The sequence below is a fragment of the Lacerta agilis genome, chromosome 7 (assembly GCF_009819535.1).
Source record: "Lacerta agilis isolate rLacAgi1 chromosome 7, rLacAgi1.pri, whole genome shotgun sequence".
Lineage (NCBI taxonomy): Eukaryota > Metazoa > Chordata > Lepidosauria > Squamata > Lacertidae > Lacerta > Lacerta agilis.
Window position 1 is genome coordinate 67,659,450 of NC_046318.1, and position 23,034 is coordinate 67,682,483.

Below are 23,034 nucleotides of genomic sequence, written 5' to 3' on the forward strand. Positions count from 1 at the left end.
AAGCTGTGTGAGTCTTCATCTGCTTGTGCACAGCTTGGGTGGGGGATATATATAAACTGAGGTCGAGGACAGGGCTTCTCTGTTACAGCAACTGACTCATCGGGTGCTGAGAGACGTAGGACTGATAGATATGCCTTTTCCTAAGTTGTAAGTAAGTGTACTATTGGCAAGACCTTCCTTGACTGACAGTGCCATGACAGAACCTGCTTTGATCCATCAAACTCAGCCCTATCTAACTCAGTAGAGCATCTCCAGGGGTTTAGGCAGGGAGTCTTTCTACCTGTAGATGTTGGTGATTGAACCTGGGACCATTTAAAGTCATGACAAGCTATTGGAAACATTTCCTTTAGTGGGCAGGAGGGTGGGGTGGGGAGGGGAGAGGGAGAGATTTCACCCTGAAACAGTAGAAATTAGAAGGGATAGCATATGGACTAGTTTATGTTGCTAATCTCCAAGTGTGGATAGCAAAGAAATTCATTTTGCTTTGCATTTGAAGCCACACTTGACAAATTTCATTTCCCCAAATAACATGTGAACTGAAACACAGCCATCCTTCAAAATGCACACTTCTCTGAATTTTGCAATTCAGAATACACTCAGCTGTTGGCTGAGCTTGCTCAGAGTATGGTTATGCAAACAGTTCTCTTTCTTTTTAAATTCTGATTTAATTCTTTCTTGTGTACACCTGCCCCCATATGTGGCCAAATCTCACAAACCTGTGACTTCTCTCCATCCCAGAGCATCCAAACGCCCAGCTGTTGAAATCTAACAGCTTTGTGTCACAGATGAAAGTGCAAGCCGGGATGTTGAATTTAATCCAGCACCAAACTTCTCCTATATCCCCCCCAACTATTATTTATTGATTTACAGGAAAAGAAATTGCATTAGAAAATTTAAAAGGGGGGGAAGAGAAAAGCTCACTAACATGCAGAATTTTTTGTTGTACTTCTCTCTCTCTCTCTCTCTCTCTCTCTCTCTCTCTCTCTCTCTCTCTTTCTCTCTCTCCTTTTATTCCCTTCACAGTAGAAGGTTCCTAGGAGAATAAAAGTGAATGATCAGAAGGTGACACTGGAAATTCATCATGTAAAAAACCTTTCCTGTACCTTGTAAACTAAGTTAGGTTTGATTCATGAGTTCATTTATGAGCTGCAGAAGTGCATGACATCATTTATGAGCTTAGCAAGTGGGGGACTCATTGGAATATTAGAAAGTGCAAAGTGATTCTGCTGATAAGAAAACTGGAAAGTGGAAACAAACAAAATGAAGGGTAAGCCCCTTCCTCATTCTTGTGGTGTATTGTATACAATAACTCAGGAGGCCATGAATCAGCCCTAACCAAAATGGCCAGATGCAGAGATGTGCTTGCTAATGTAACGTAGCATTTTCAGTTATCTTCTCCAATTAAAGAACTTGGAGAGTTATGGAAAAGGCCATACCACATGCACTATGCACAGATCTCTGGACTGAGGCTAGGAAACATGTGGGGTGGAGAGGAAACCAGTAAAAGTGCCCACTCTTTTCCTGCATATGGATCTTCAGGTTATCCTGAACTAGTCAGCAAATCCATGACCTCAAGGGGAAACATGGAGGCTAAATTGTAGATCATGGCTGAGGATGGTCATGCAAACATCTCCCCTTGTATTTACGTGCAGTTGTAAAATTTGTTGAAGCTTTTCCCAACATGGAAGTGACATGATAGCAAAGTCCCCCTGGGTAAATTTCTTTTATGAATGCTTGGGTTCAAGTGGGGCACATATATCACATCATTGCCTTAGAAACTGAACTCTCAAGAGATCCTACAGAGGATTAAATGTAGCGGGAACAGTCTGATCTAGCTGTTGGGATGAGCCCTGAGCTGCATACAAATGCTGTACTCGTTGACCTAGAATGATAATACGCCTATCCCGTCTTGATGAACATTTCCCCTTCTTTGGTTTATTAGCTTAATTAAACCAATCAGCAGTGGATCTTAAAGTGACTATGGTCTTCCATTCTTCTGCAGCAAATATTCATTAATCTTTGCTAATGTTAGTGGTGATGAGTTTGTATGCTTTGCAAAACTTAAAAAATAAAAAGTTTTTTTAAAAATAAAAATGATTTTGCTCTCCCTGAGCAACATACTCAAATGTGAGAGTTTATTATTATTATATGTGCTTCTAAAAAAAAAAAAAGTTCACATGCCCTCCTAGTTAAGCAAACTTTGAGCTGCTTTTGAAGAAACCAGGACGTGTAAGATTTACCATAAATAACATACAGGACATCTGATTGATTGATTGATTTCCTGCCGTTCACCCTAAGGTCCCAGAGTGGGGAGGGAGGAGGGTTGGGGTGAAATTAACTCTGCACACCCCACCAGTCCCAATTGGCACTACCCACCACTGCAAAACAGATGCTCTGCCTCTAAGCTGTAGACCAGGGGTCAGCAAACTTTTTCAGCAGGGGGCCAGTCCACTGTCCCTCAGACTTGTGGGGGGCCGGACTATATTTTGAAAAAAATGTATGAACGAATTCCTATGCCCCACAAATAACCCAGAGATGCATTTTAAATAAAAGCACACATTCTACTCATGTAAAAAAAAACGATGATTCCCGGACCGTCCGCGGGCCGGATTTAGAAGGCGACTGGGCCGCATCCGGCCCCCGGGCCTTAGTTTGGGGACCCCTGCTGTAGACCTTCCCTCTCCTTCCATCTTCCCTTCAGATATTGGTGCACAGCAATCACTTCTCCCCATAATCTAAACCAATGTTGCCAATTCTTTCAACCCTTCCTCACAGGGCTTGGTTTCCAGCCCTTTCTCCATTCCTCTGGGAACACTCTTATCAAAAGGGTCTCTTTGCTTTTGAAAGGAGGAATGACCATAGTCTGCAAGACAGCACTTTTCTCCTTCTCTAGAGGTGCATTCACCCCCCTCTCCATAAAATTGCCTTTTTATTTCAACCAGGGCCCCTCCCCAGACATGCTTTTCGCTGTGCTTTCATGATGATATGTGCTCGTTATGATATTGGGGCAGCCACACATGATACTGTTTTCGATGCTGTTTCCAATCACACTCTAGAATTCCCTGTGGAAACTCAATAATGTTTTATAACAGAAATGTTCTGTTTATTTATCTATTAAATTTCTACACTGCCCATCATTTGAGGATCCCAGGGTGGTTTACAATATAAAAACACAAAACACATAACATAGTAACAAACAAAACCAACCTCCCTCCTCACAGTACTTATTTTTCTTCTGTTTTTGTTCCACTCTGGCCCTTTCAGACAGCAATAAAACAGCAGCATTGGAACAACCTAAAGCAGGGGTCAGCAAACTTTTTCAGCAGGGGGCCAGTCCACTGTCCCTCAGGCCTTGCGGGGGGCCGGACTATATTTTGGAAAAAAAAATATGAACAAATTCCTACGCCCCACAAATAACCCAGAGATGCATTTTAAATAAAAGGACACATTCTACTCATGTAAAAATACGCTGATTCCCAGACCGTCTGCGGGCTGCATTTAGAAGGTGATTGAGCCGCATCCGGCCCCCGGGCCTTAATTTGGGGACCCCTGACCTAATGCAATCTAAGCCCACTAACAACACACTGCTATTGTGTCAAGAACATGTTGCAAAACACACAACCCCCCCCTCAACAAAACACCAGTCTGAAGGTGCCCTTTGAAATGAGCCAGGCAGCAGCAAAACTGCCCATTGCTTGTTAAGATGCTGAATTTGGGTCTGCTCGTTTTGCTCCATCTGAGCACATAAGTCCCTAGGTCAGTATCTCGGCAGCGGCCCCCAATGAAAAGCAATCGGACTAAATCCAGCTCAGTTCAGCACAAAACGTACACTTCTTCCCCCTAGTAAATTATTCACGGCAGCTATTTATACAATGCAATACCTACTAGACTTACCTGACAATTTGCTGACGGACTTCTCATCCTGCCCCTCTTCATCAGGTGAAACTACCAAACCTACAAAAACATTTTCTTTCTTGCAAATGAGCAAAATGTCTGCCTTGAACCTGCAGCCCTCTGTCTACCTATATGTCCTTCCGTGGGCTACTCAGGGCGCTTGCAGGAAGCACATCGGCGTTTCCACCAGGAAAGTTTTTTCTATTTTCTATTTAAACACACACACACACACACACACCAGGGAGGCAGGTGATCAAATTGTACCAGGGCGGGCCATCCTGTTCTGACACCTGAGGCCAAAGCTTAACTTCAGGGGGTTGTGTGGCTTCAGCTTCCAGTGAGATCTTGTGAGAGTTCCATAAGATCTTGCAGAAAGCTGCCACCACTGCTGCTCCTCGCTTTTGCAGTGGCAGGGATTTTGCAACCCAAGGCAGCTACAACCTTGCCCCCATAGGTCACACAGTGAAACCTCAGGAACTCTTTTTTTCCCAGCTCTTCCATGGCACTTGGCATTTCACCGTCCCTCTAATCGCCTGCCTTTCACATTTTTTTTAAAAAAAATCTCAGTGCCTTTCCACACTCAAGTTATTGCAAGAGTGCTGGACCCGGACATGGCCATTGGACCTCCAGATGTTGCTGAACTACAGCTCCCATCCCATCAGCCCCAGTCAACTACAATTCCCATCAGCCCAATGTCCAGCAGTTCAGCAGCATCTAGAGGGACAAAGAATAGCTACCCTTTCTCTAGTCCTTGCCAATGGCTGAGTACACACCATACCTTTAAAGCACAGGAACTGTAGTTTAAAGCGCAGAGAACTGTAGTTCAACCCTCACACAGCTACAATTCCCAGCACCCACAACAGATTAGAGTTCCCTGGATTCTTTGGGGGAGGCCAAGTGTTTTACATGTTTACATGCAGCCTTATTCTGGGAGTCAGAAAACTACTTCCAGGGAGGCCTAACTGTCCCAGCCTTGCCTTCATTGGTGAACTGAAGCCTCAGATGAGGTTACGCTCTTCTCTACATAACCAGAGCTCAGCATTCTAGAGTCAATTAAAGTCTCCTGTCTCACATTTCCCCCTACTGCCTTTTTAAAAAGTCTCTTTATTTATTCTTGAATACTTGACTTCTTTATCCACTTTAACAGTTTTTCTGAAGTGCACAGCTAAGCCCCGAAGAAACCAATACCAAAATCCCAGACAAGCTCTTTTATTTATATTTCACTGCATTTACTTCCATCAGTTTATTTGGCAGCTGCTGTTCCTGGTATGTGTGTGCTGCTGTTGTTTCATTTGAGCAGAGAGCATATTTAGACGCGTAAAAAAAAAGGCCACTCAATCTATTTTGTTAAATGGATAAACGGCAGAGGGGGGGGATTGTGAATAAGAGATTTTATTTATATTCTAGCTGAACAATATCTTTTTTTGAGAGACTTTTAAAAGGGACAAATTGATTGCCTTCTTGAGAAAGGAGATAGCTCATCTTGCCTCTGGAAACACATTATTCAACTATCACCAAGGTTACCTAATGTATATCTGTCAAAGCAGGAACGCTATTTTCTGAGGAATGTTCATAGAATCATAGAATCATAGAATCATAGAGTTGGAAGAGACCACAAGGGCCATCCAGTCCAACCCCCTGCCATGTTGGAGGGCTTGACTTTCCCATGCCGTACAAAGACATGAACCATTATGGTGCAGTTGTGGTTGGGACCCAGGTTCAAATGTACACTCAGCCATTGAGTTCCCTGGGCAATGTTGGGCTAGCTATGATCTCTCAGTGTGGTGTCGTGGTTAAGAGTGGTAGACTCGTAATCTGGTGAACTGGGTTCGCGTCTCCGCTCCTCCACATGCAGCTGCTGGGTGACCTTGGGCTAGTCACACTTCTTTGAAGTCTCTCAGCCCCACTCACCTCACAGAGTGTTTGTTGTTGGGAAAGGAGAATGTTAGCCGCTTTGAGAGTCCTTCGGGTAGTGATAAAGCGGGATATCAAATCCAAACTGCTGCTGCTGCTGCTGCTGCTGTTGTTGTTGTTGTTGTTGTTCTTCTTCTTCTTCTTCTTCTTCTTCTTCTTCTTCTTCTTCTTCTTCTTCTTCTTCTTCTTCTTCTTCTTCTCCTCTTCCTCCTCCTCCTCCTCCTCCTTCTCCTCCTCAGCTGAATCCACCTCAGCAGGGTTGTTGTGAGTATGGAATGAGGAGGAAGAGAATCATGTATGCTAACTTGAGTCTCCTTGGACGAAAGTTGGGATAGAAATGTAATAAATAAATAAAGGCTGTGATCTATTTGAAGACGCTCCTCTTTACCCTGTTTTTTGACACCTGTGACATTTTCGGGTCTCATCCTGTTCATAGATTCATAGAATTGTAGAGTTGGAAGGGACCCCTATTTCAACCCTATACATATCCCATTGAGTTCAACAAGGTTTATTCCCAGCTAAGTGGGTATAGGTTTGCACCCAGAGAGCCACATTATGATGCTATACTGGAAGGTACAAAAAGTAATCACTCTGGCAACAAATTGATTTTTTAAAATGTTTATTTGACATTTCCACAGAAGACTATTAATCTTTGTGTTATAATAAGGCATCACAGATACTATAGAAAAGCTCACATTGAAACCTCCAGTTTTTTTGCCCTTCAATGGGTTCAGAATGCAGACTCTACAAAATCAACCTGGCTGCTTCGACATTGGTCAATAGACCCTTTTGCAAAAGGAGAAATAGACGAAAAATCCTTAGAAAATGACTACCAGTCACCACAGGCTCAATAAATAGATTCTGAAGTTAGTATTCCGTCCTGAGGCAGAATAAAATTGAACTGAGGATTGCTTGACCTACTTTGAGGATTTAAAGAGAAAAGACGAGGACTAGAAACTTAAGTCATGTGATGTCTACAGTGCATTTCAAACTTTTAATAAGGATCCTGATCCACCAGGTAAGCCTTTGAATGAGCAGGCAATGGCTGACCCTGAATAACATTGCTGAGTGTGGAAGCATGACACTTCCCAGGGACTAAGTTCCATTGAATTGAATGGCATGTACTTCCATTGTATTGAATGGGAGGTACTGTACTTCTGAGTAGAGGTGTAGAGAATTGCATGTCCAGGGCATTCTGTGGGAGGGCTGAACCATATATTTGATAGCCATAGTGTGTCTGAAAAGCACAGCTGCCATTTGCCCAAGGCGTAGAGAGTAGACACGTTCTAGCCTTTCCACACCACAACCTCTTTTTTCTTGCAGCTATCCCCACAACTGGGATTCTAGAGCTGTCCTCTGCCCCATTGCTTCTCCAGGGCTTGCAGCAATGGGGGCTGGTCCATTAGGGTGCACAAAGCACTGCTCCACCAGCCTCAGTCTGCCCTCGGCCAACCCCTCACCTGCCTGCTGTCCTGTTTACAACCAGTCTGGGCAAGGCTCACCACTTTCTTTCTCCTTGGAGTTGCCCTTGGAGTGCTCAGCAGGGAGGAACATGGGGATAATGCAGAGTGAGTTGGCTCTGGCTCCACCTACTGTTGGACCTCCTTGCTTTCCATACATGTGTTAGCTGATGAACACACGGTTCTGACCTCTATATCACGAGATGCTTAAATGGTAGGCAAGAAGAGAGAGAGGGGGGGGGACTAGAAGCCTAAATACATGTTACATTAATGACATAAAGGACAATAAACTGCAGCACACAAGGAAAATATATTCATATCCTCTCCATCTCCTGCAGCAATCATGGCAAAAGCCACCCTTTTCCCTCTGTAGCAGGCAATGACTTTTCCACCTGCCTTGACCCACCCAGTCTTTCCCAGACTATGACTTTGAAAGCAGCAGCAGCAGTAGCTGGAAAGAGGGGTTCAGGTATATATATTCCGATTCTACAGAGGCACCATTGAAACTGTTCTCTGTAATTCTATTACTGCTTGGTACAGTACAGCCTCCAAGAGAGACAAGAAACCAACGAGCTGTAAGAATTGCAGAAAGGGTAATTGGTGTTAGCTTGCCTTCAATAGAGACAATTTATACTACCCGAGTTAGGAAGAGAGCAGAGAGAATTGTAGCAGATCCTTTACATCCCGGTCATCATCTGCTCGATTTACTTCCATCTGGACGTCGCTACAGGACTTCATATACAAAATCGGCCAGGCACAAGAATAGTTTTTCCCCTTGTGCCATTAAATTGTTAAATTCGTAGTTGTATAGCTGAAGGGGAGGTAAATTATGGGTGGGGTTTCTTTGCTTCTTTGTATTGTGAGAGGAACAGTGTCTGTATGTTTACATTGCAATGTAGCTGAAAAAAATTCCAAGTATGTTGGAAAATGTACTTGGCCAATAATAAATTATTCCTATTCCTATATAGTTTTTTTTTTGTTTTTCAATTACATGTTTTTTTTAACGTTTTGTGGCATTTTGTGCATTGTGATTTGCTGCTATTTTTAATTGATTATAGATAATAAATTCTTTATTGTGGTTGATAAGTGCGAACTGTTTAATCATTATTTGCTGGTGTTTAATTTTACTGTTTAGCATTAGATTCTGACGTATTGTTGAGTGTTGCTTGGTTTGATATAAGTTGTTTATTTTAAAGCTATCGTGACCTTTCTATTGGATCAGATTGTTACTATTAATGTTTGATGTTTTATTGTGTTTTTATGTGTTGGAAGCCGCCCAGAGTGGTTGGGGCAACCCAGCCAGATGGGCAGGGTATAAATAAATAAAAACATTATTATTAAATTATTATTGTAGCAATAGTATTAGGTTAAAAACACCCATTGACACCAATGCCCCAACCCTTAAAATGCCCAGTTGCTGCATCAGGGAGAATTTATTTTTTTTAACCAAGTTTGGGGCTGGATAGGGCATGCTTAAACAGTCCCGCCCTATACCATGCAGTACCAATGACAATCATGTACAAACACCCTGCAAGCCTGATATTTCTTTTTTCTTTTTCTTTTTAACCCAGAATGAGTTTGCTAATAATATTGTTAACATAATTCGTATTTAGGTACAGTTAATTTATGACCAAGGAAGTGCTTCTCCACAAATCCTTCTTTATGGCACAAAGCATCAGAATGTTGCCTGTAAGAAGGCACTGTGTTCATTCTTTGCGTCAGAATTCAGTATTAAGGCATGCTGTTATTCCCACAGATATTCTGAGCCTCAGTTCATATGATGCATTCCTCCTCCTCACTAAATACCCCATCCCATTGTAAGATACAGCATATTATTAAAGACATCACACAGTGAAATCCTAACCATGTCTAGTCAACAGTAATTCCTATTGAATTTCATGAGGCTTATTCCCAGGTAACTGGAGTTAGGATAGCAATCTATAGAACAGGTTTGTGAGCCACCAAACTGAGCCCAGCCCAGCATACAATGAGGCTATTGAGAATCCCTGGTTTTGCTAGAAATTAGGGATTGTGCAGGCCCACTGACTTCCGTTCCATATTGGAAGAAAGGCAGGATATGAACATAAGACAATAATTTTAAAATAAATAGTAACTAAGTTTGTGGCTATCACCTCGTTCAAGGAAAGAGATGACTGCAGCATGGCACTTTTGTGCAATTCCTCCCGGAACAGTCTGCAGCTGTCCGCCATTGTCCCAATTAGCGTCCATCTTCTTGCATTCTTCTCGCAAGAGCTAGTGCCTCATTAAAGAGGTACCAACACCCCAATGATTCGTTTGGATAAATGCCTCTTAACGCCCCTCTTGCTATGACTGTTCCCTATCACCAGAGATGATTGAAGGTGGGTTTGCACCAATCCTCCATTTAATCTGCTCATTTCTCCAGGATACCAGTGTTTAATCGTTTGACATTGCACTGTTCCATCTAATTTCACAATTCCATGGAGTTCCTTATTCTCTCCATTTTTGTTTCCTTCTGCTAACTTCATCAAAAAGTGACTGGTATGTTTACAGGTACAGATATGCACAGCCACGATTGCACAAATCCTGATTTATGTACCCATACCTGACACCTACCCATTCTTATAAGAGAAATCCTTACATTCTGAATCAGTGAAGGAAAACCAAGCTAGAAAGCAAATTTGCATTCCGAGGGACTGATCATATCACTACTGCACACATCTTTCATGGAATTTTAGCCTGCATTTTGATGGATGCTTATGGCGGTCCATTGAAAATTGAACTATTCTGATGGGGAGCCAGACAAATCCAGGCACTGTGCACTAACAGATACCATATGCAGCAGTTTAAGAGCCCACAGAGTTTTGCCCATGGCAGCTGTAAGTTCAAGTGACCCCAAGTGCTTTCTGCATGACTTGTAACCCAGGATATAAGGGTTAGCTGGACTCCCTGTACCTTGAGGTCAAGAACCTGGGGCCATCCAGACGTTGCTGGACTCCAAATCCCATCAGCCCCCGTCCGCGTGGCCAAGGATGGTGGGGATTGCAGTCCAACACCACGTGTTCCATAGGTTCCGCATCCCTGCTGTACATGGTTGGAGACAACAGCTCAGTTGCAGAGCACGATTGGCATACAGGATCTCCAAGGTTTGACCCCCTGGCATTTCCAGATAAAAAGATCATGTGGCAGAAATCTTGCCTGCCTGAGAGCCTGGATAATTGCTACTGGTAAGAGTTGACAATACTGAGCTGGATGGACGAATGCCTGACTTCTTATAAGGCAGGTTCCCTTTTTCCTAGATCCTGGAAAGCAGGGGAAACTTTGACCCTGTACATTTCCATGTGTGTTTGTGTGTTATATGCACATTGGGAGCCAATGTTGCATGTATGATGTGCAAATATGGAAGGAAGGCCACCTGTTCCTGGGAGCAGCTAAACTGGCTGAGGAATGTAGAAACTGGGAGTTGGGAACCTGTGGCCCTCCGGATGTTACGGGACTCCTGTTCCCATCCGATCCAGTCAGGGATGAAGTGAGCAACATGTGGAGGACCACATCTTCCCCATTACTGTTATAAAGGGCACAACTCTGGTGTGAGTTTGTAGGTCCCCGTCTGCTTTTGGTAATAGTGATGGGTTACACCACAGGTCTTCAGTTGCCATAACTGGCATTTATTACATGTTTTACCATAGGGGTCCCCAAATTAAGGCCCGGGGGCCGGATGCGGCCCAATCGCCTTCTAAATCCGGCCCGTGGATGGTCTGGGAATCAGCGTGTTTTTACATGAGTAGAATGTGTCCTTTTATTTAAAATACATCTCTGGGTTATTTGTGGGGCATAGGAATTCGTTCATATTTTTTTTCAAAATATAGTCCGGCCCCCCACAAGGTGTGAGGGACAGTGGACTGCTGAAAAAGTTTGCTGACCCCTGTTTTACCCTGTTAAGACACTTGGTGTTTTTTTATAATAACAACACCCACCAATCCAGCACAGGTTTGTGCAGCCAAGCACTCTGCAATTGCCTGGGGGGTTGGGGGGGGGGGTTTGAATCCTCTTACAAGAAAGTGTACACAGAAGACAAATGGGTTCCCAGAAGCATTCTGTTGGGATTGGGAAAGGCCCATTAGCCTGGATCTTTATTCAAATGTAAAATGAGATTTTAGCTCTAATTATTATTACTGTCTCGAGAAGCTCTGCTTAGGCAGTGCTCTTAAGAGAGGCCTGGTTTTCATGTTTCAATAGCCCTTAAAGCATAATAACACTGAAGGAAAATCCAGGGAGTCTACACGGCTTAGAAACTAAAAAGTTCTGAGGGCCCTGTATCTTGTGGCAGTGGGTTCCAGGCACTACAGCAGGGGAAGGGGACCTGTCACCCCTCATATGTTCTAGATTCAGGCAGGTAGCTGTGTTGGTCTGACGCAGTCAAAATACATAAAAAATTAAAAAATGTCCAGTAGCACCTTAGAGACCAACTAAGTTTGTTCTTTGTATAAGCTTCCATGTGTGTTCTTCTTTAGATACCTCATACCTTGTTGGACTCCAGGTACCATCGACCTCAGTCAGCATGGTCAATGGCCAGGAATGATGGAAGCTGTAGTACAGCAAAGGTTCAAAGGGCCAAAGATTCCTTACCCCTATAAGCAGATCCACTCCAGCACCTAGAACTTCTACAGTGTGGTCTAGTGGCCAGAGTGTTGGACTAGGATCTGGGAGACCAGGGTTCAAATCCCCACCCGGCCATTAAGCTCACTTGGTGACCTTGGGCCAGTCTCTGCCTCTCAGGATTGTTGTGGAGATAACTATGCATGCCACCTTGAGCTCCTTGGATAAAAAGGTGAGACATAAATGCAACAAATAAATAATAAACAACAAAACAAACACAGGTGGTATAAGAAGCTTATGCAAGCAATCTGCAATTTGTCTTTTATTTTCCACAAAAGAGATCATGAGCACATCAGGGTAGGGAGCCCCTTCCCTCCCCACCAACCATGGGTCAAATTCCCTCAGGGGGAAAGTGGCTGAAGGGGTGACAGCCATTCTCAAGCGTTCTTTCAGACACACATTAAATGCCACACTCTCAGTACATGGCCAGCCCTGTGAGAATGGCTAGGCTGAGATAATGACTGACCGAAAATGACTCAAAATAAGGTTTGTGGCTGGCCAGGGATATGAATCCAAATCTATCTATCTGGTGTCAGTCTGATACTTAAACCACTCAGGGTTGGCTCAAGATATTTTGCTGCCCGAGGCAGACCAGCAAATGGTGTTCCTATGCAAACAAATTGAAGGTTCTTGGTACCCAAAGCCAGTAAAATTATTTGGGCACCCGAGGTGTAAAATCCCATAAGCGCCTCTCTCCCTTCTTGGCAGCAGAAATAGAATAAAAAAATTAAATGACTCTCAATTTGCTTCCCTTTCATGACACCAAGCATCAGAAACCTCACTCTGCCCAACGGTAGGGCTGGTCCCATAAACCACAGCATCACAATGGCTCTTGATTCGCCAGCAATGGATACTTACAGTAATACACACAGCACATGTATTTAGGGGCAGGCAGACAAGCACTTTGTATACAACCCTCCCCAACAACTGCATATTAAATAAGAAGATGTATATTGGAAAGTTCCTTTTACCCAAGGGTTTAGGATTAATCTAATGTAGAGAAAACATCATGGAGGAAGCGTACAAAGCCTAGCTGGCTACAGATTTTGGGTCTGATTAGCAGCAAATTCTTCTAGATAAGCCCCATTGAAATGAACAGATTTGCACTGGTTGGCATGTTTTGATGGACACTTATGCAACACAACTTGCATGGCTGCTTGACACTCTGTGATATTCTGCAGTGCCTCATGTGTCCCTTATGTGAATTTTGTTCTAAAAAAAATCAGTTCCAATCTCCACATTGCAAATGACCGGAGTACAGCATCTTTCAGAAGTTCTGACTGGTCAAATACATGGTGATAACAACTGATGATAAACAGGACGATGATCAGAACCATCCGTTTTAGAATTCTTTTTTTGTAAGGTTGTTGACCTCCCCAAGCCTTCAAGGGCAGGGAGGGTTATAAATCTAATGACTAAATGACTCGTAGGGTTTTATATCTCACATAGATGTGCAGGTATAAGCAGGAAAAAACACTGCACCCCTGATAAGCAGAGTAAAAAAAAAAATCCACTCAAATTGAAACTGAATGCTCCAGTCCTTAATTGCAGATACCGGATGACTGTCCTGGGGCCTGATTACTGGTGCCCCTTAGCATATTACCACAGTCTGTTGATAACCTTTCATGTAGGCTGTTACAGTTTATGGTTTTTAGAGTGACAGAGAGTATTAAATGCTTTATACGAAGCATGGGAAGGGATGGTTAGAGAAACGTGGACTTAGCCGGATGAAAATGCCACCAAGCAATTATTTTAACACACAACAAGAAAGTTAGTGCAATTTGGAACGCCAAAATGTCAACTCCGAGTGCCAGCTTCAAGTGAGGAACTCACAGTAGCTCCCTGTGGAAAATGTAGGGCAGTTATTTGTGCCTGAATAAGGAAGGTAGTTTGTGGTAAATAGTGGTAACAAGAGACCAAATTCCACACCTTCCTGACAAATTAAAAACAGGCAAATCACATGGTCCAGGTGATATCTACCTGAAAGTTCGCAAAGAACTCAAATGTTGAATTGCTGTTCTTCTAACAAATACCTGTGACTTGTCCCTAAGGTCAGTTTCTGCACCTGGAATGCAACCAAAGTAACACCATTTTTTTTTAATGGATCCAGGGGGGATCCATGAAATTACAGGCCTGTTATTTCACATCTGTCCTGAGAAAACTGGTGGAAAGCATTATTAAAGGTAAAATTTTCAAGCATAGAGAATAACAACCCCTGCTGATTTTTTTTTTAACTTGGGGGGAGAAAAAGGTAAGGAAGGATACGGCAGAGGTGTATGAAATGATGGATGTGGTCATGAAAGATGTGGATAGAAGTTTCCCTCTCTCTTTCATTATCCTATAATGTGGGGTCATCCACTGAAGTTGAACGTTGGACAATTCAGGGCAGACCGAAAGGAAGCGCACAGTTAAACTGTGGAACTATCTGCAGCTGGATGTACTTATGGCCAACTCAGACTGCTTGAAAAGGGGTTTGGACACATTCTAGGTAGGTTGCTTTGAACCTTTGTTTTAAATAGCAACCAACTAATGCAATAAATAATAAAACAATAAATAAGGCAGTAAGTGGCTAGTAGTCGTGATGGTTATGTTCTGCCTCTACTGCTGGGCACAGGATGCCTCTGAAAACCAGTTGCTGGGAATCTCAAGGAAGGAAAATGCTTTTGTGCTCACATTCTGTGGGCATCTGCCGGGCAGCTGTGAAAACAGGAAGCTGGGCTAGATGGGCTTTTGATCTGATTCTGCATCACTCTTCTTTGGATGCATAAGAACATCGGACGTTGACTTACGCTGAGTCAGCCCATTGGCCCATTTATTGCCTACACTGACTGGCAGTGGCCCTCCAGGGTTCCAGACAGGAAGATTTTCCCACCACTACCTTGAGATGCCAGAAATTGAGCCAGAGGCCTTCTGTACACCTAACAGTGTACACCTGGAGCTATGGTAGTTCAGTGGTGCCCCGCAAGACGAAAATAATTCGTTGTACGAATTTTTTCGTATTGCGGTTTTTTCGTCTAGCGAAGCGGCAATGACAGCCGCGCTCTGCTAAATGAAAAAAAAAGACGAAAATTTTTCGTCTTGCGAAGCAGCCCCATAGACTTTTTCGTCTTGCAGGGCAGCTTCCGCTAGACAAATGCCGTTCGTCTAGCGAGTTTTTCATCTAGCGAGGCATTCGTCTAGCGGGGCACCACTGTTCTCATATTCAGGCTGCAATGCTACAAATGTTTATTTGGACCTGAAGATCTCGTTTGCCCCTTCTCTGTGTGAAAGGGCCTTTGTGAATACAGAACCTTTTTTGTCCCATTACCTTAACTGTAATGCTTTTCAGTGAATTCAGTAAGTACACTGACACCTCTTGGCTATTTACAGACAATTCACATATGCACAGTTTGATGACCATAGCATGGAAGAGACGATGTGCACATGTGAATGTTGACATCACACAGACACGATGTTATCTGGTGGAGCGAGTCCACGCATTCAGCTGCCGGCTCATCAAGCCCTGGTTCACACACACACACACACACACACAAACACAACTTGACATCTCTGCTCTTGGTTGATGTGCACATCTTACAGTAGCTGATTGTGTGGCCTGACTCCGCTGAATACCATTGCACTGAAGAGGGCACATGGAGGCTCCGTCTGCAATGACGCAGTCTCACACATAAGCCACCTCTTGATCCTGCAATGCGTGGGCAATGCCACCAGCCAGCTTTGGACAGCTCCTGGAACCCTGGCAGCCCAGCAGAGCCCACCGCTGACACCTTGCTCATGTCCCCCTTAAACATTCATTGCTTATAGCACCACACCACCCTTTTTATTTTCTACAGGGACCCTGATGCAATGTCACTTTGTGGTACTGTGGGGTATTAAGATGGCAGGCCCCAGTGCAGATTCGGGACCTGTCATTTTAATTCCCCACAAAACCCAGGAGTGACACTTACAAATGGTGCTGTGGAAAATGGAAAGGGCAGCTCCTAGACATTCACTGGGGGGTGGGGCTGCCAGCCAATGGCAATCCGACTTCTACTGTTATTGCATGCACACCAGGACCACATCCACACCCTACATTTAAAGCAATAAATGTAAGCCACTTTAAGCAGTCGTGGCTTTCCCCCCAAAATTCTGGGAGCTGTAGTTCAGTAAGGGTGCTGAGAGTTGATAGAAGACTCCTGTTCTCCTCCCACAGCTACATTCCCCAGATTGGTTTAACAATCAATTATCCCTCTTCCCAGGGAACTCTGTTTAAAGTGGAATCACAGAGCTATAAATGTAGGGTGTGAATGTGGCTCTAAGCTATGCAGTTTCAATGGACATCAGCCATTGAAGAATTTCCATAAACACCAAGAGAGCCATTTTCAATCACTCTGAATCCCAAGTATGCATTATTTCGAATATTATCTCTTGTCTTTTCATCCAAGACTACGACGTCTACAGAACACAAAGATACCATTTCAATGGGCTAGGAAAAGATACTCTTCAACGGACGGCGCTTGCTATTTTAAGCTTCATTTGGTTTCATGTGATGACAATTACGTTCTCAATCCTTTGCTGCCTCAGAGTGCCAAGGACATCCTAACTATCTACGGCAAGAGCATCCTCCTCAACTAACGATAACTCCATGTTATCATTTGTGGAAGATTTCACTCGGAAATTAAAGGAGCCGTAGAGCTTGGCCGATTCCTTGGAGGCTGCAAACCTGCTTCTCCTGTAGAGCTCGCCTTTCCACATAGAGATCATGAGCAAACTGGACAGTACTACGCCCCCCAACGTTAAAAGGCAGAGCCCGGCAATCACACAGCGATCCAGGTGAGCCCCAATCTTTGCGCTCTCATTCTCCAGACGCTCCATTTCCCTTGCCGCCACCGTGCTGGGATCCACGGTCACGTCCCTGGGGACCACGTAGGAAACGATCACCAGCAATATCCCGCTGACCAGGAAGAAGATGGCGCTGACGAAGCCATAGTCTATTGACTTCCCCCCATCAGCTTCCGAGGCAGCATCATCGTTTTCCTCGGAAATCAGCGAGGGTGGATCGTAGGGCCATTCGAGGGGCATCTCTCCAGCAGGGTCGGGGTGGGGAAGGAGATCCTGGCCTTGGCAGCAGCTCTTGTGGGCAAGGCGTCCTGCGTAGTCCAGATTGTTGACATTTTCGTCCACGAAAGTGAAGGATGTCTCTGATTCGCAGCAGCAAGCTCTCTTTTGGGTTGCCTCCTTTGCTTCTTTGGGAAGGCTGGGATGGCAGGTGATCTCACCTGCGGTTGTACATTCTGGGCACGGTGAGGAACCAGTGGTGAAGGAAAGAGGGGCTTCAGCAAGATCTGCCCTTTGGATGGCTTTGCAGTGCTCATCAGCCATGGATATGGTTGCAGTCCTTCCTACACTTTCATCGGGCTGTCCCTGACCAGGGGGAGTAGGCACACTCCAGTCCGTATCCTGAAACTGATCGGACTGACCACCCTCTTTGGTGAGGTACAGAAGCTCCACGCATGCCATCGGGAAGCCCCCTTGAACTAGCTGTGGTTTACCATTTATAAGCCCATGCTTCAGTAAACAGTGACAATTCCAACCTTGCTATCAAACATGAAAGAGCTCTTGGCCAACTGTTCTCCAGCCACCGTTTTAGCTGGGACACTGTTTCAGCCACTAGCCAATTAAACAAATTTCCTTGGACAAGCATTCCTTTTCAATCTGCAAATAGAAAGGGGTGGGGGGTGGGGTGGGGGAGAAAACAGCTTCATCATCAAGATATATTATGGGGCTAATACAGACTCAAACTCATTATTCTGATTTTGTCCAGCGTGTGGTACATGTGTGTGCGTGGCAGGCAAACAACAAATGCGATTGTTTTAATCAAGCACTTAAAGCCGAAATCCGCTTGCCAAACTCAAATCTATTAGGAACTCTAATCAACCTTTGACACCTTTATCCAATTACAGAAAGAACTCATCGGAAATAAGGGGAAGGCATTAATATATACCCATAGCTTCCCCCTGAAAGGCAAACACCATCGCGTTTCAAACAGAGGAAAGTGCAAACTCAGTAAATAACTGAATGGTGTGTGTGTGTGTGTGTGAGTCCACATTCAAATGCGGAGTCTAATTAGGAAGAAGCCAGCAAATCTCTTGTAGCTCGGCAAATCCAGGATCTCTATTCTCTTGTGGAAATCTGATAATCCCAGGAGGAGGGAAAGGAGCACTTTCTGAAGCAGATCTCCAGCTCCGATTAAAACACACATACACACCCGCCACGCTCGCAATGAAATTATGCTCCTCAAAGGCAGAGGATGCAAAGAAGCGGAGAGGAAGGATGCGTTGCATGCAAGGCAGGGAGAAAACTTGGAGGAGCATGAAAAAATATATATGAAAGAACAACCCACTGACCTTAAAGAAAGGGGGTGGGGGAGGGGAAAAAAACCCCAGCATGGACTTTTATCTATCTATCCATCTATGAAGCAAAATATATTTTTTATGAATTACATCCCCGGAGAACTGCTGCCTTCTGGGCGCCCGTGCCAACAACAGACTGGGTTGCGGGATACCCCCCAAAAGCGATGTCACAGCCCAGGCTGGCACCACGGAGACCTTTCCCTGCTTTTTCCTCCCCGGGGTCTGCGTGCAAACTCCAGCCGGACGCGTTTCTAAGGGTCGCCAGGAGGCGGACTCAGGTGGCCCCGGCAGCTGGTACCCCTTCATCCCCCCCTCTCCGGACATACCTGGCTTTCCCCGCTCAGTTTGCGCCCACCCGGCGGCGGCGGCGGCGGCGGAGGCGCGGCGCTGCCCATCCCGCTGAAGTCTCGCCAAGAAGTCCTGGCGGCCGCCCTCCTCCCGCACGCTGCTCCGCCCGCCTCCCGAGGGTCTCTTGGGGGAGGGAGGGAGGAGGAGGAGCTCGCGGTGCATGCTGGGAGACGTAGTCCTGCAGGGGGAGGAGAGCAGGCGGGCGGCAGGGTCCGGAGGAAAGTTCTTGAGTGGGCAGTCCGGGGTGGTGGTGGTGGTGGCGCGGACAGAGTGAGAGGCCGCCGACATCGCTGGTCTCTCGGAGCGTGGGAAGCCACGAAGCCACGTCCTTTGATCATGTGCAGAGTGCTGCCCTCCCCGCCTGCAAACAAGCGAGTTAGCGCCTGCCCCAGAGCTGGGGTGCAGATGGCGCTGTGGGTTAAACCAGTGTTTTTCAACCTTTTTTGGGCAAAGGCACACTTGTTTCATGAAAAAAATCACGAGGCACACCACCATTAGAAAATGTTAAAAAAATTAACTCTGTGCCTATATTGACTATATATAAAGTAATTTTTCAATTTTTCCCACGGCACACCAGGCAACATCTCGCGGCACACTAGTGTGCCACGGAACAGTGGTTGAAAAACACTGGGTTAAACCACAGAGCCTAGGGATTGCTGATCAGAAGTTGGTGGTTCGAATCCCTGCACAGGGTGAGCTGCTGTTGCTCGGTCCCTGCTCCTGCCAGCCTAGCAGTTCAAAAGCACATCAAAGTGCAAGTAGATAAATACATACCACTCCAGCGGGAAGGTAAATGGTGTTTCCGTGTCCTGCTCTGGTTTGCCAGAAGCAGCTTAGTCATGCTGGCCACATGACCTGGAAGCTGTATGCCAGCTCCCTCTGCCAATAAAGCGAGATGAGCACCTCAACCCCATAGTCGTCTGCAACTGGACCCTAATGGTCAGGGGTCCCTTTACCTTTACCAGAGGTTTAGGATCGCAAAGGGAGTTTCGCGCAGGGGTGAGAAAGCAGAGTTGCCGCTGGGGATGGGTGCAATTCAGCAAGATCCGTTCAATATTTCATTGTGGTTTCCTTATCTCTCCACCTCAACTTTTGCTCATTCATTCATGATAATAGAATCGTAGAACTGTAGACTTGGAACGGTCATAAAAGTCCGACCCGCTGCAATGCAGGAATCTCTTTTTTTTTTAATTAAATTTTTATTATTTTCCAAATATACCAAATTACTGCCAATTCAACATCAAATTCACATTACATTATCCATTGCTCTGCCGAGCCATGACTCCCCTCCCCCTCGTCAGCAGGTTTTCTAGTCCAGTTCTTGTTGCGCAGTTTATATTGCATCCATGTTGAACTATGTCAAAGGTTTATTCCAATCCTACTAGTGTTTTTAAACTTCCTCTGTTCAATCTTATGTACTCCACAAATTTACTCCAATCTCTTTGAAACCTCGAGTCCTCCTGGTTTCTGACCCTACCGGTCAGTTTTGCAAGTTCGGCATATTCCACCACCTTCGTCTGCCACTCGTCAATCGTTGGTAACTCCTGTAATTTCCACTTTTGGGCAAGCAATATTCTCGCTGCTGTTGTCGCATACATGAACAATCTTTTGTCTGTCTTAGCTATTTCATCTCCCATCAACCCCAACAAAAAGGCTTCAGGTTTTTTTTGGGAAAGTATATTTAAACATCTTCTTAAGTTCATTGTAAATAGATTCCCAAAACACCTTGACCTTGTTGCAAGTCCACCACATGTGATAGAAGTTCCCTTCTTCTTGTCTACATTTCCAACACATCTTATCATGCATTCTATACATTTTTGACAATTTTACTGGAGTCAAATACCATCTATACATCATCTTATAGACATTCTCTTTCAATGTTACACATGCGGTAAATTTCAAAGTCTCATTCCATAGTTTTGTCCATGCATCATAATCAATATTGTGCCCAAAATCTATTGCAATGCAGGAATCTCAACTAAAGCATCCGTAACAGATATGTCTATGTCACTTTTCACTCACGCCAGTGGCAAAGCGGCTCACAAACAATAAATAACAGCGACATAATAGAACATCACAATTATAGAATAAATAACAGATCATCAGTAGAACGACCAACCCTCTCCTATCTAACACTATTAATTGCAGCAAATTAAAAAAAGGGAAAACGAAAAAGTATAACCACAACAAAAGTCATATTATATGATTCACAAAGCACTACAGCACATTTCCCCTCACTGTTCTTCCTCTCGAAACAGCCCCCTTATGAAGGCTGGAGGGTGGGGCAAGGCAGGTGGAAAAAGCAATCGCTGTTTTATCAAGACACAAAAGGCAACATGCAGGAGCATTTGGACTTTTGGAATGCACACCTCTTGTTAGTTTCTAACTGGAGAGAGAAGCTGGCCTGATGCATGCTGATGCATATGCCAACCACTGCCTCTGCCTAACCTACCGCACAGGGTTGTTGGGAGGATAAAATGGGGAAGAAGAAGAAGAGTTTGGATTTGATATCCCGCTTTATCACTACCCGAAGGAGTCTCAAAGCGGCTAACATTCTCCTTTCCCTTCCTCCCCCACAACAAACACTCTGTGAGGTGAGGGGGGCTGAGAGAATTCAAAGAAGTGTGACTAGCCCAAGGTCACCCAGCAGCTGCATGTGGAGGAGCAGGGAATCGAACCCAGTTCACCAGATTAGGAGTCCACTGCTCTTAACCACTTCACCACACTGGGAGAGGGAACCATATCCCTGCGCTCCTTTCAGGAAAGATAGAATTTTTCATGAGACAAGAGCAGCAGTGATTTACATTATTTTTAAAAAATAAATAATAATGTGGGGATATTTATTTTTTTAAAGTGGGATGTTCATTCTTTCCAATGAAGGGGACTTGTGATGGTTATGAGAGAAGAAAGAGCTAGTGCAATGAGATGCAAGATCAGTAACGGAGAATCTGTGGCTCTTCAGATACTGCTGGACTTGGTATCTGAAGAAGTGTGCATGCACACGAAAGCTCATACCAAGAACAAACTCAGTTGGTCTCTAAGGTGCTACTGGAAAGAATTTTCTATTTTGCTGGACTTCAACTGCCATTCACAATGCTACCTGGGGCTGATGGGAGTTGGCAGTCCCAGCAACAAGTTGAGGGCCATAAGAACAGAAAATGAGCCTTCTGGATGGATCAGGTTAATGGCCCATCTAATCCAGCATCCTGCTCTCACAGTGGCCAACTGGATGTCTGTGGGAAGCCTGCAAGCTGGACACAAGCATAACTCTGCCCACGACAATTCCCAGGAACTGGCATTCAGAAACATAGTGCCTGTGGCAGTGGAGGTAGAACATAGCCATTGTGTCTAGCAGCCATTGATCGCCTTGTCTAATCCTCTTGTGAAGACATCTAAATTGGTGCCCATCACTGCCTCTTGTGGGAGTGTCCCATAGTTTAACTGTGTGAAGAAGTATATTTTTTCCATTCATTCTGAATCTTCCAACATGATGACCATGAGTTCTAGCAGTATTAGAGAGGGAGAAAAACATTGCTCTATCTACTTTCTCCATTCCATGCATAATTTGTTTTTGTGTCATCCTGACCCTATGTTCCCCATCTCTGTGGTGAGTAGACCACACCCACAAAAGCATTATCTTCATAGGCCGGTGACTCTGATCGCACATTTTAACTCAGAGCTGCAGTGTTCCAAGTAAAGGCATTTCTGGTTCTCACTTTTGTTTTCAGACTGTCAGTAGTAAAGTGTTCACAGACGGCTTTGTGCTCTTTTATAGCTGCATAAATGTGTTCTGCCAAAGATGTCATGTGTGGAGGTGGTGAGAAAGGAAAAAAACAACAACTGCATAGCAACATGGAGGCTTCTGCAACCACAAATATAACTGCCTAAAAGATGAATCAGGCAACGTGAAAAGGGAAGCAACATTCATTAAAAATGCTGGAAAACTTTCTCACCCATTTTTATTTTTATTTTACTCTTCTTTTCAGTTTGCTGAGTTTGCACATGCACGTTTGAGTGATGGCTTGCATGTGTGAAATGGTTACTGCACATCAAAGAAGGCAGGCAGAGCATTCATTATCTGTAAAGCTTTTTGGTGCAGGCAAGACATATGATCACAAGAAGCACATAAAAATATTATTTACTGTTGTCCCTTAACACAATTGGCTTGCAACCTGTGACACGTCCAACAATTCTCATAACTACCACTGCTGCTGTGTTACAATATTTTCTGAGTGAGTTGTGATGAGATGCTGGAAGAGAGAGCTATGTGTCTGATGCAGCCTGACCTGTGTCCACAAAGGTCCCTCAGGTATCGTGGAAGATGCTTTCCCAGTGCCAGTGTTGATGTAAGATTATACATTCTAATAAGCTTCTATATGCCCTAGGCA

At 44.5% G+C, this 23,034-nt stretch overlaps 1 protein-coding gene across 1 annotated transcript; it reads right to left on the reverse strand.

Moving 5' to 3' along the window:
• Positions 1-16,126: 16,126 nt before the first annotated feature.
• Positions 16,127-18,657, reverse strand: TMEM74 (transmembrane protein 74). The gene is made up of 2 exons (XM_033155751.1): positions 18,625-18,657; positions 16,127-17,600 (listed from the first exon to the last, which is right to left on the reverse strand). The coding sequence occupies exon 2, from the start codon at positions 17,403-17,405 to the stop codon at positions 16,485-16,487; it is 921 nt and encodes a 306-aa protein (XP_033011642.1). The 5' UTR covers positions 17,406-17,600; positions 18,625-18,657; the 3' UTR covers positions 16,127-16,484.
• Positions 18,658-23,034: the final 4,377 nt, after the last annotated feature.